The 12,531-nt window shown below is 40.8% G+C and overlaps 1 protein-coding gene and 1 pseudogene across 1 annotated transcript in view; one reads left to right on the top strand and one right to left on the bottom strand.

Moving 5' to 3' along the window:
- The window catches only part of LOC148868997 (uncharacterized), a 30,225-nt gene extending 20,063 nt beyond the window's left edge, over window positions 1–10,162 (top strand). The window contains exon 8 of the mRNA XM_088969887.1: window positions 9,189–10,162. Within this exon, the coding sequence (XP_088826013.1) occupies window positions 9,189–9,289 (101 nt within the window). The 3' untranslated portion in view covers window positions 9,290–10,162. The remainder of the gene's footprint in view (window positions 1–9,188) is intronic.
- A 262-nt stretch (window positions 10,163–10,424) lies between these two features.
- Window positions 10,425–10,802, bottom strand: LOC148868996 (protein RADIALIS-like 4 pseudogene; annotated as a pseudogene).
- Window positions 10,803–12,531: the final 1,729 nt, after the last annotated feature.

The following is a 12,531-nucleotide window of genomic DNA, read 5'->3' as shown; positions in this document are numbered from 1 at the left end:
GGGGACTTGAATTCCATTAGGAATTTGGAACTCACAATACAACTTTTTGAGCAAATGTCAAATCTGAAAGTGAACTTCGAAAAAAGTTGTGTTGTAGGTGTGAATATGGGGGAAATTGAGATCCTTGCATGTGCAAACATTTTGGAATGTGCAGTGTCGACTTGGCTTCTAAATTACCTTGGTCTTCCTATAGGAGATAATCCTCAAAAAGGAAGCTTTTGGACTCCAGTTGTGGAGAGGTTTGAAAAGAGACTTGCATCTTGGAAGAAAAATTATCTATCTCTTGGAGGAAGAATCACTGTAATTAGGTCTACTTTAGCTAACCTGCCCATTTATTACCTATCGGTCTTTAAGGTGCCTGTAGGGGTGGCTAGAAAGTTGGAAAAGCTAATGGGAGATTTCCTTTGGGAGCCAGGGGAGGAGAAAAAGGACCATAGGGTTAGGTGGGAGGTGGTGTGTAGGAGCAAGCAGGATGGAGATCTAGGCATTGGGAATATAAGGAAGAGAAATTTGGCTATACTAGGGAAATGGTTGTGGAGATTTTCATTGGAAAAGGAAAAACTGTGGGTTACGATAATATGTAGTATTCACGGGCTTGTGGAGAATGGATGGGACTCTAGAATTCTAGCTATGACTACAGGAGCATCACCTTGGAAAGCAATCCAAGCTATTCTGCCTTTATTTTCTCCTTGGATCAGGTATGACTTGCACTTAGGTAATCTCATTAAATTTTGGGAACTTGTTTGGGTTGGGGATTCTCCTTTGAAAAGACCAATTTCTGGCCCTCTTTTCTATCTCCACCTTCAAAAATGAATCGATTGCCACTTTCCTTGTTCCCTCGAACTCAACTTCCGGGTTTGGTTGGAACTTGGGTTTGAGAAGAGCTCTCAGGGATACAAAATTGGATTGTACCTTAACTCTCATGTCCATTCTTGATGAGACTACAAAAATAGATAGCAGGATTTGGACTTTGTCTCCTTCAGGTTCCTTTACTTGTGCCTCCTTCTTTAAAGCCCTAATACAACCAGAAATTCCTTTTGGCTTGTCATTCCCCGCCAAAGAAGTGTGGTGTCAACCTATACCTCCGGAGGTTGGGTGTTTCTGTTGGGAAGATTTCCTGGAAAGAATCAACACAGGTGATGTGCTTCAAAGAAAAAGACCCAATAGTTGTTTATCTCCTCACTGCTATGTTCTTTGTAAATCTTCTGGTGAGTTTGGTTACCACTTACTAATATCCTGTGATTTGACAAAAAATATTTGGGAATGGTTTGCTTCTTTGTTTGGGTGCACAGGTGGATTTCCTCATTGAACGTGCAAAGCTTGTTCAATTCTTCTTCTTTCAACTGCCCAACAAAATGGTCAAGGATCATGTGGAGATGTGTGAGGGCTGCTGTTTGTTGGACTATATGGGAAGAAAGAAACTCCAGGACTTTTTCAGAAAAGGAGAGGGGGTTGGAAACTATGCTAGAAGTGATCCACATAAGGGTAATACATTGGTTGAAAACAACGAACTTGTTCACAGATTATTCAATGGATGGTATGTTAAGAAAATGGAAAGAAATGGCAAGTTCAGCCTCAGTTAAGAAGACCTTGAATCCCACTTGGAACCCTCCACCTCTTGGCTTTATAAAACTAAATTTTGATGGCAGCACTGCAGCAGCATGAGGAATCCAGGGCCTTCGGGTATTGGGGGGGGGGGGGCTAAGAGATGAGAAGGGGAATGTAATAGCTATGTTCTCTAGTTCAACTGGAGTGAGAGACTCTTTGAGGGCCGAGGTTTTTGCAGCTTTGGAAGGGGTACAAAGGGCTAAAGACATAAATGTCAAGAATCTGTTTATAGGAGATTCTGAGGTTGTAGTGAATTGGCTAAAAGAGGACACCTCTAAGCTTTGGAGCTACAGCAATGAAAAGAGAAAATTCAAATGTCTGATCAAGAACATGAAAGTTCAGTGTACTTGGGTAAAGAGAAATGCAAACTCCTTTGCTGATGGATTAGCTAGGCAAGGGGTGAATAGGGATTCTGGTTTCTGGGCTCAGTTGTAATTGTTCTTTCCTTTTTGGGTGCCTGCCCACTTTTTTGGGGAGTTAAGATACTTTAGCTCCTCTAATTTGTAATCTTATTCCTATTTAATGAAATCTGTTGTTATTGATAAAAAAATGAGAATTTAAAAATAAAATCAAATATATAAAACATTTTCAAGCATATAAAACCCACAATCTCTTTTTTTTCTCAATTACATTACTTCAAGTTGAGCCCCCTTACTTTTCTGACAAACACTAAAATCTCTTTTGGTTGTTTACTCTAATCCTTCAAAATCTCCTGTTAGAGAGACATGTTTGTTAATGGCATCCCATTGGATGCCCTTGCAATCATCTTAAATTTGGTCCAATTTGGTTGATTTTTCTTTGTAGCTTTCAGTTCATCATTAGTGTAAAACTAGTCCAATTCAATTCAGTTCTTTCTTCATCTTCATTTCCTCTAGAATCTTGTAAGTTAGATCTAAAATCGCCTACAAAATCATCATTTGACTAATAATGGTGTTAGCGTAGGGGTATTTCTGTCTTTATACCTTGATTGATGTTGCTGATCTGTAATGTTGTGTTGAAACATGTGCTCTTAACTTAAGTAAGGGCACATAGGTCTTTTCAGTTATGTTTTAATAAAATATAAATACTTACTGGCCGACTGGGAGAAGTAAGGTTGACTCTTCCAGTTTGAACCAGAATTCTCTCTTCTCTCTTTCAGGCCGAACTCTAAGGCAGACCTGAATTCTAACATGGTATCAGAGCAGGTTAAATCTGCCTAGATTTCTGCTTGCCTAGGGTTCATTCTCTATGCACTCTATCTAGGGTTTTCCTCTTTTTTTCTGTGTTCGATTGGAGATAAGGGAAAGGGTTGAAAAGGAGTGATCGCCCTCTTCCCTTGGGGGTCTCTATGCCTCCAATCAGGTCGTATGTGGTCGGTTGCTGTGATTTCTGAGATCGCCCTCTTCCCTTGGGGGTCTCTATGCCTCCAATCAGGTCGTATGTGGTCGGTTGCTGTGATTTCTGAGATCGCCCTCTCCTAGTAGAGGAAGAATAGAGGGCCGAACTGTGTGTGGCTGTTGTGTGTGGACTGCTCTCCTGCTCGCATGGGTGTTACTTCAGCGACAAGGTAAGAGATTTCAGTTATGGATTAAATAGGAGGTGTGTTTCAAATCATTTGCTAGTGTTTCGACTAGTAAGTGCTAGGGTTTATGCTGGTTTCTTTGTGCATGTTGAAGGAAGAGATATGATCATATAGTGGTGAGATTTCAGGTAGTTGTAGGAGCAGGGTTTGTGGTGTAAAGAGCACACATTCCAGCAACAATTAGTGCTGCAATCAGTGTGACAGGTGTGACCTAGTGGTGTGTAGTGTGCAGATCTCAGCGATAATAGAATTCAGCAAGTGTGCAGAATTGGTGATAACATAATGGGAGACAGTAATGATTATAAACCTAGTGTGATGGTGCCTACAGACTACCTGAATGTTCAGATGACCTCCATTAAGTTAAATGGAAAGAATTATGTGCCTTGGGCTAAATCCGTTGAAGTCTTTCTAAAGGCAAAGAAGAAGGTAAAACATATCAGAGAGGAGAAACCCTCCTCTGACTCTCACGAGTATGAAGATTGGGAGCAAGAGGACGCTCAGATCATCACATGGTTGTGGAACAGTATGGAACCCAGGATTAGTGTGAACTTCATGTTCCTTGATATTGCCAAAGACGTGTGTGACCATGCGAAAAAATTGTATTCGGGGCAGGACAATACAACTAGAGTTCATCAGCTTTATCAAGAGCACTTTAATCTGCAATAGGGCAATCAGAGTCTTGAGGAGTACTATGCCAACATGAGGAACATACGTAATGAGTTGAATGTCTATCATCCTCTCACTTTTGATGTCAAGATTCAGCAACAACAGAGAGAGCAGCTTGATGTGACTAGATTTTTGGTGGGACTAAAGTCTGAATATGAACCAGTACGGGCTTAGGTATTAGGGCGATCAGCTCTTCCGTCCCTAGAAGAGGTATTTGCTCGACTTTGGAGGATTTCTATCGGATCTACTGAGAACGCTAATATCTCAGATAGATCTGCCTTTGCTGCATCGAGAGGCCGTGGTGGTAGAGGTGGAGCTCGGGGAGCTCAGTCTGGCCGTGGTGTTGGTAGTGGTTCTGCATATGGCCGAAGTGGCAATGGTGGGTCTACTTATAATCGTGGTGGTGGTCATACTGGGAGCAGAGATTCAGGGGGATCCCGTGGTAGAGGATGTAGCTCAGGCCCGAGGAAGTGCACTCATTGTGGTATGGATGGACATACCATCGACTATTGTTATGATTTACATGGTCTTCCCACAACCTGGGCCAATCATGCCGCGGCCGGTGACTCAAGTTCCAGCTTTAAACAAGAGAATCATTCATCTGATCAGTTGCCTCATACATCCACAGATGGTCCCATGAAGGAGATGGTGAGTGTTCCCCGTGATGAATATGAGAGGTTTATCCAATCACAGCAGAACACGGCAACTTTTGCTCACTCAGGTATGGCTTGTCTGGCACCTACACCCAATCCCTGGATCATTGACTCTGGAGCCTCCGATCACATGACTGGAACTCCAGGTGTGTTTTCCTCCTTATCTCATTGCTCAACATCACAATCTGTCACCCTTGCTAATGGTTCCACATCCTCAATTTGTGGTGTTGGTAATGTTGACCTAGATCTTGTATCTCTCTCATAAGTTCTGTATGTTCCTAAATTGCCTTTTAACCTTATGTCTGTTAGTAAGCTGACCAAATCACTTAACTGCTCCATTACCTTGTATCCTTCTATGTGTGTCTTTCAGGATCTCAAGATGGGGATGAAGATTGGTGGAGGGCATGAAGCAGGTGGACTGTATTATCTTGACGATGGTGGTGGTAGAACTTCAACAGCTCTCCAGTCATCTCTTTCTCCTCTCTAGTGGCACTATCGATTTGGTCATCCGTCGCTCAAAGTCTTGAAGTCCTAGGTTCCGTCCTTGAGTCAGCTTTCTATTTTGGATTGTGAGTCGTGTTAGTTTGGGAAACACCATCGTGTTCCCTTTAGTTCTAGGGTTGATAACCGTGTGTCGAGTCATTTTTCTTTAGTTCATTCAGATGTTTGGGGTCCTTATAAAGTAATGTCATATAATGGATACAGATATTTTGTCATTTTTGTGGATGATTTTTCAAGGATGACGTGGCTCTATTTAATGAAAGAAAGAAGTGAATTGTTTACCATTTTCCAAAAATTTTATGCTGAAATTCGTAACCAATTTGGTACCCACATCAAAGTTTTTCGTTCTGATAATGGCCGTGAATATTTATCCTCATCATTTTAGGAATACTTGGACCAACACGGCATTATACATCAGACCTCGTGTACCTACACCCCACAACAAAACGGGGTGGCTGAGAGAAAGAATCGCCATCTCCTTGAAACAGCAAGATCCCTAATGCATCACATGCATGTTCCCAAACCTTTTTGGAGTGATGCAGTGCTTACCTCTTGTTTTCTGATTAATCGGATGCCCACGTTCATCCTTGATGGTCAGTCTCCGTTTCAGGTCTTGTTTCCCTCTTTGTCTCCGTTCCCTCTTATGCCGAGAGTTTTTGGGTGTGTCTGTTTTGTCCATAATCTGGGTCCTGGGAATGACAAGTTTGATGCCCGTTCTCTCAAGTGCATCTTCCTTGGCTATTCTCGGACCCAGAAAGGGTATAGGTGTTACCATCCTGGTTCTCTACGGTCCTTTGTGTGTGCCGATGTCAGTTTCTTTGAGTCTACTCCGTTCTTTTTGGGGTCTAGTGATGTTTCTTCCTCCTCATCACCTCCTCCCCTTCCACCTCCCGTTGTCGATCCTCAGTTTGTTCCAGTTGTGACCAAATCCTTGCCTCTAGTGCCACCACATGTTGAACGCCCACCTATCCATCATGTGTATACACATCGCCCACGTGCACCGGCTACTACTCCTTCGGCTACATCTCCGTCGACGGATCCGGCACCAGAACCCCACTTGGCATCTGAGATTGATCTACCCATTGCTTTGCGGAAAGGTAAACGTACTTGCACCCTTCATCCCATTTCTAATTATGTTTCTCTTACTCACCTTTCCGCTTCCCATCGCCAGTTTGTTACCTTGTTATCATCAGTTATTGTTCCTAAAGATGTCCAAGAAGCCCTTGCCTCTCCAGGGTGGTGCCGTGCCATGGAAGAAGAACTCTCAGCCCTTCATCATAATCATACTTGGGACCTCGCTGCTCTTCCTCCTAGGAAGCAAGCTGTTGGTTGTAAGTGGGTTTATACGGTTAAGTATCAGCCTGATAGTAGTGTTGAACGCCTGAAAGCGCAATTAGTTGCAAAAGGGTACTCCCAAACCTATGGCATTGACTACACAGAGACCTTCTCACTAGTTGCTAAGATAGAGTCAGTTCGTGTTGTGATCTCTCTTGCAGCCATGTATGAGTGGCCACTATATCAGCTTGATATCAAGAATGCCTTTTTGCATGGTGACTTACTCGAGGAGGTCTACATGGAGCAACCTCCAGGGTTTGTTGCTTAGGGGGAGGATGGTAAGGTGTGCAGACTAAGGAAGGCTATATATGGGCTTAAACAGTCTCCTCGAGCATGGTTTGGTAGGTTTAGTGAGGTGGTAAAGAAGTTTGGCATGAAACAGTGCAAGGTTGACCATTTTGTATTTAGTCATGACTCTCCGGGAGGAAAAATACTGTTGGTGGTGTATGTAGATGATATTGTTATTGCTGGGAATGATAACATTGGTATTGATAGGCTGAAGACTTATCTATAGGATCACTTTCAGACAAAGGATTTGGGTAAACTAAAATACTTCTTGGGGATAGAGGTAGCGAGATCCAAGTATGGGATTAACCTGTGCCAGAGGAAGTATGTGCTTGATTTGCTGGAAGAAACAGACTTGTTGGGTGCCAAACCAGCTGAAACACCCATGGACACAAATACCAAGCTAAGCAGTGATATGGGTGAAGTGTTTGAAGACCCTGGCAGATACCGATGACTTGTGGGCAAACTGAACTACCTAACCATTACCAGACTAGACATCTCATTTGCAGTTAGTGTGGTAAGCCAGTTCATGCAACAACCTCTGACTCTTCATTGGAATGCGGTTCTGAGAATTGTGAAGTATCTAAAAGGGGCCCCGGGTCGCGGTCTAATATACAAGAGTGGGGGAAAACTTGAAATAGAAGGGTATTCTGATGCTGATTGGGCCAGTTCTATGTCTGATAGGCGGTCCACTACAGGCTATTGCACGTTTCTGGGAGGTAACCTGGTGACATGGAAAAGTAAGAAGCAAACGGTTGTGGAAAGAAGCAGTGTAGAGGCAGAATATAGGGCTATGGTGCATACCGCTTGTGAATTAATGTGGCTAAGGAACCTTCTACAGGAAGTAGGGTACAACATTAACACTCAAATGAAACTCTATTGTGATAATCAGGCTACAGTTCATATCTCCTCTAATCCAGTGTTTCATGAAAGAACCAAGCACATTGAGGTTGACTGTCACTTTGTGAGAGAGAATGTGCTGAATGGAGAGCTAGACACTACACATGTTAATACAGGAAATCAGTGGGCTGACTTATTTACAAAAGGCTTGAGTCGGGGAAGAGTGGACTACATATGTAACAAGCTGGGAGTATATGATATATACTCACCAACTTGAGGGGGAGTGTTAGCGTAGGGGTATTTCTGTCTTTATACCTTGATTGATGTTGCTGATCTGTAATGTTGTGTTGAAACATGTGCTCTTAACTTAATGGCACATAGGTCTTTTCAGTTATGTTTTAATAATAATATAAATACTTACTGGCCGACTGGGAGAAGTAAGGTTGACTCTTTCAGTTCGAACCAGAATTCTCTCTTCTCTCTTTCTCTCTTTCTCTCTTTCTCTATCACTCTTTCTTCTTCTACATAACTGAACTCAGTCAGGCCGAACTCTAAAGCATACCTGAATTCTAACAAATGGCAAGAAACTGAACCATGTTTTGTTCTGTAGAGCCCTCTATGTACTTACTGAGATTATCTCTGGTTGTGGTTACCTGCCTTTCATAATTCATACATATCACTCATTGCAATTAGCTGCTTCCGAACATCAGAAACAACTATACCTTCAAAGAGTTTTTGCATATTATTTATCAAAAAAAAAAAGAGAGTTTTTTGCATATTTTGATTCAAAGTTTGATCTCAGGGGTGACCAATTTTCTGGTTTGTATCTGGTCTGTTTCATTCTACCCATTCTTAAGGGTAGAGATCTTTATAAAGGATTGGAATGTTCAAATGGTCTCATTATTGGACTAGTCTGATCTTGGAACCTGAAGGTTAAGTGGTGGGCTTGAAATCCTGCAACCATGCACATTCTTTTCATATATTATATGCTCTCACAAGCAATGGAGATTCATGGCAAATTAAGGTCTTTCTGCCCTGCCACATCAGCTGGCAAGGGAAGTCGGTCATTTCATAAAGCTCAGAGCAAGTTTTAGTATTTGTCACAAAGTTGAGGGGTGCTTTAAGTATTCATTCCTATATTTTAATATCAATTTACTGGAACTTGATTTCTTATTTTAATATCAATTTAATGGATGCTACACCAAGGTGTACTACTTGCAGAGTTATTTAGCTCAGCATGAAAGTACACAAATTTATTAATTCTCACATTGATGAATTTAATTATAAAGCACATTCTTCAGACCTAGAGATGCCTTTTGTTTGTGTTTTATCCTTTATCATTAACAAAATTGGCCTTTGTAATTCACTACGGATGTGCCCAAATCAGTTCCTGTTATTAAATGATTTTTAAGAATATGATGGTATTCTCTAAAGCTCATAATATTCTCAAATCCTTTGTTTATGCCATTATCTATTCATTCATATCTTTCTTTATTACATAAAAATATACTTCTCTTATGCATGCTTCTATACTTCTATATTTGTTTGATGTTTTTCTTTAAAATCAGTTACCTGTTACCCATGAAAGCCTCGGCCCAGGCCTTGAGGCTTATGCTACCATCATCTAAAGCTTCTGGTGCCTTGCTTCATGCATCCAGATTTTCAAAGATTGGTTTGGTATGTGAGCATAATTCAGCATATATGTGCCATGGAATTTGTGACCCTTAATTTCCTTTCAGTTTCAGGTGTGTATTCCAGTTTGTTTCAGCAGTTACTTCAGCTTCCAGGTTTGCAGCAGGTGCAGAAACCTCCCACTGATGCTGGTCCATCTGCATCCTGACCCCTGCAGGTAGTCCATCATTTTTGGGAACTTTTCTCTAGTAGTCCTGTTAGATCACAGTTCAACCCCGTTGTCCCTTCCACAGGAAACCTCCAGGTTGGTACTGAACCACAAGCCCTGGCCACACACCTCCAAACCTTTAGACCAGTAACATCCATGTCGGTACCCATTCCCCATTTAATGCCGACTCAGAATTCCCTTGGTAATACCGTCACTACTCCAGCACCCAGTTCTATGCCTGGTCCTTGTACAGTGCCCAGTCAGCAGTCCCTTAGTAATCCTGCTACCACATCTTCAGTGCAGCATCTATTTGCTCCTCATCTGCTTACCAACCCATTGTTGACAAGAGAAAGTCATCAGATGGAAATTGCGGATGCATTGCCGGTTTTCCATAATACTTCTATGTCTGCTCTTGATCTTCTGATGGACATTGACAACAGCCATTTTACAAGTCAACCACAAATGTTGCAGACTCATCTACAATCAAATCCAACCATGGACATGTCAGACACATCTACGCTTGTGACAGCCAGTGGGTTACAGGGAGCTGCAGCTTGCTCCTGCACAACTGATGTTGTTTGCTTGACTGATGATGACTGATTGTGTGGATGAAAAGGTTTTTTTTTTTTTTTCTTTTTTTTTGGGTGCCTTTTGGGATGGAATGGGAAGATGCCTTTGTAAAATATTGAAACATATTGTATATAGTCAAATTGCCATACAGCCTCTTGCAGCGCTGCTTGGGCCCGGGCTTCACGAATCCTGTTTTGTCATTCCATTTGGTTTAATGCCATATCCTTTGTTAGAGTATTAGAGCTTAAATCAATTCTTACTAGTTCAAAACATGTTCTTTTTGGCCTGCCCCTAGCCCTTCTAGTTTTACCACTCATCCATCTTAACATATATTTATAATATATAATACTTAACATAATGGTTTCTACTATTGTGTATAATAAATATTAGGGTAAATTATAAAGACCCCCCTGTACTTTGTTTTGCTACAAAGACCCTCCTGTACTATGACCATGAGACAAAGACCCCCTTGACCGTTAAGTCAAATGACGGAATGCGTTAAATTACCAAAATACCCCACTAATTTTTTTCTATTTTCTATTTTTTGCCCTTTTCCTCTTAAAACCTATTTAACCCCGCCTGAGTTGAGTCCAATGTCAACCCCGCCTGAATCAGTGCCCAACCCAGAAAACCCAGTTCCAAAATTACAGTTCAACCTCTTATCAGCAGCCCCAGAAGCAAAAGCAGGAAAGAGGTGCTGATCTTTGCTGTTGGCAACCTCCTCCTTGATGTAAGTGGGAATCGGGATTTGGCCCAACTCAATTGCATCTACATCATCGACCAAAACCTCGTAGTGTTTCTTCAGTTCAGCTACAATCTTACTTGGAACCATAGAAGCAATCTTCTCCCATCGGTCTTTTGAGTCGTCAGCAGCCCAGTGCATCGAAATTGCAGTCTCGAACGACTTCTCCTCCTCTCTGCTCCATCCTCCTACACTAGCCATGTTCGTTCGTCTAGTATTATTCCAATCAAGTTCAGTCTATACCAAACAACACCGATGATAGATTAATTACAAGAATCCAGTTTCTTTCGCTAGCATGGTTATTTGGCTATGTTGGGACTCAGGGAGGGAAGAATAAAGCAAGGTGCGGAGATGGGTATTAATGGAGGTAAAGTTTTTAAGGGCCACTTGGAAATTGAATGGGTGGATCAGTTGTCATGTTCAGACAATACATATATATTCTCTCTCTTTCTCTCGTGACTCTTTTTTCACTTACATAGACATAGTAATCATGGAGTGTGTAAAGGGGTGATTGGTGAAAAGAAGATGAGAGCCAAAGAATCTTTCCAACAATCCAACTACCGCCCGTCGCTTGGAGTCACAGCCATGAGCCAATCAGCCAAAACCTTTTATAAATTTGTGAATGTTTGGCTCCTCTTCTCACAGTCAAAAATAAAAAATGGGTTAGTATCATAATGAACTCAGATGATGGTTGTTGTTGTTGTAACTCTATATAATCATCAGATGAACTATAATTTTGGAGCAGTTAGTACAGGGTTGGCATCAAACCCAACTCAAGCTGCTTTCGATATGATGTTCACCTAGAAATTTTGTTTTGGTGTGCCCATCTGATTTTTCTCCATCTGCCAGGAACGGAAAACAGAGAAAATTTCAAAGAAGAAAGGGGAAGGGGAAGAAGAGAGATAGGGGGAGAGAAAGTGAGAGAGGGAGGATTTCAACTGAAGTCTGTTGCCACTTATGTTCGTGTATTGTGAGGTCGGAGAAGATGAACAATATTTTTCTTCCAATTGTTCAAATAATTATTACAAAGGTAATATGGGGATTAAAAAACAAAATAACGGCAAACTTCAAGGAAAGGCTAACAAAAAGGGGTTTTTGTCTTATGGTCATAGTAAGAGGGGTCTTTATCGCAAAACAAAGTACAGGAGGGTCTTTGTCACAGACCTCATAATACAAGGGGGGTCTATAATTTACCCTAAATATTATAGTATTGTTTAAGCAGAAGTTCAAGTGTCAATATATGGTCTGATATATGCATGGATTTTTAGAGATCGATGTGGCATACTAGGAAACTACTAATTTTTAAAAAATTCCACCCTTTTATTCGTATTATGTTTGTATGGATATGCATATTCCGGTACCAGTTGAAATTTAATCATCACAGACCGATACTCAACTGTTACAAATAATTACAAAACAACTTTCAACTTTTACAAACCATTTCCAACCCGTATTCAACTGTATAGACTCAGATTTTAGTCGCTACACTAATAAAATCATACTTCTACAAACTGATATTTAGGTAGTGCAAACCATTACAAACTCATACTAAACAATTATTAACCACGCTCATTTGTTTAAACAAGTACTCAAACTGTTACCCCTGTTCAACCATTATAATTGGATTACAATTGATATAAACAAATTTACACTTGCTTATTTTAAATTAATTTGAATTATCCTATCAATTAATGCTGTTAAAAATCACCCAGATAAAAGAGAGATTTTACCAAACTATATTTTCAAATTTTGTTAGTGATGTGTGGCTTATGTTTCAACTTTCTAAGCTATTTTTATCATTTTTTTTCTTCTTAATATTATATCAACAAAAAAAATTGAAGAAATAAAATGGTTAATTGATCATTGAAATTAATAATTATTTAACACTTCACATAAACCAAGGCTCAAAGTATCCAGTTGCTTGCTCTAT

The sequence above is a fragment of the Nelumbo lutea genome, chromosome 2 (genome assembly GCF_056320005.1).
Source record: "Nelumbo lutea isolate HS-2025 chromosome 2, American lotus-T2T, whole genome shotgun sequence".
Taxonomy (NCBI): Eukaryota; Viridiplantae; Streptophyta; class Magnoliopsida; order Proteales; family Nelumbonaceae; genus Nelumbo; species Nelumbo lutea.
The sequence above is the reverse complement of the archived record's forward strand: the minus strand, read 5'-3'. Positions and strand labels throughout refer to the sequence as shown.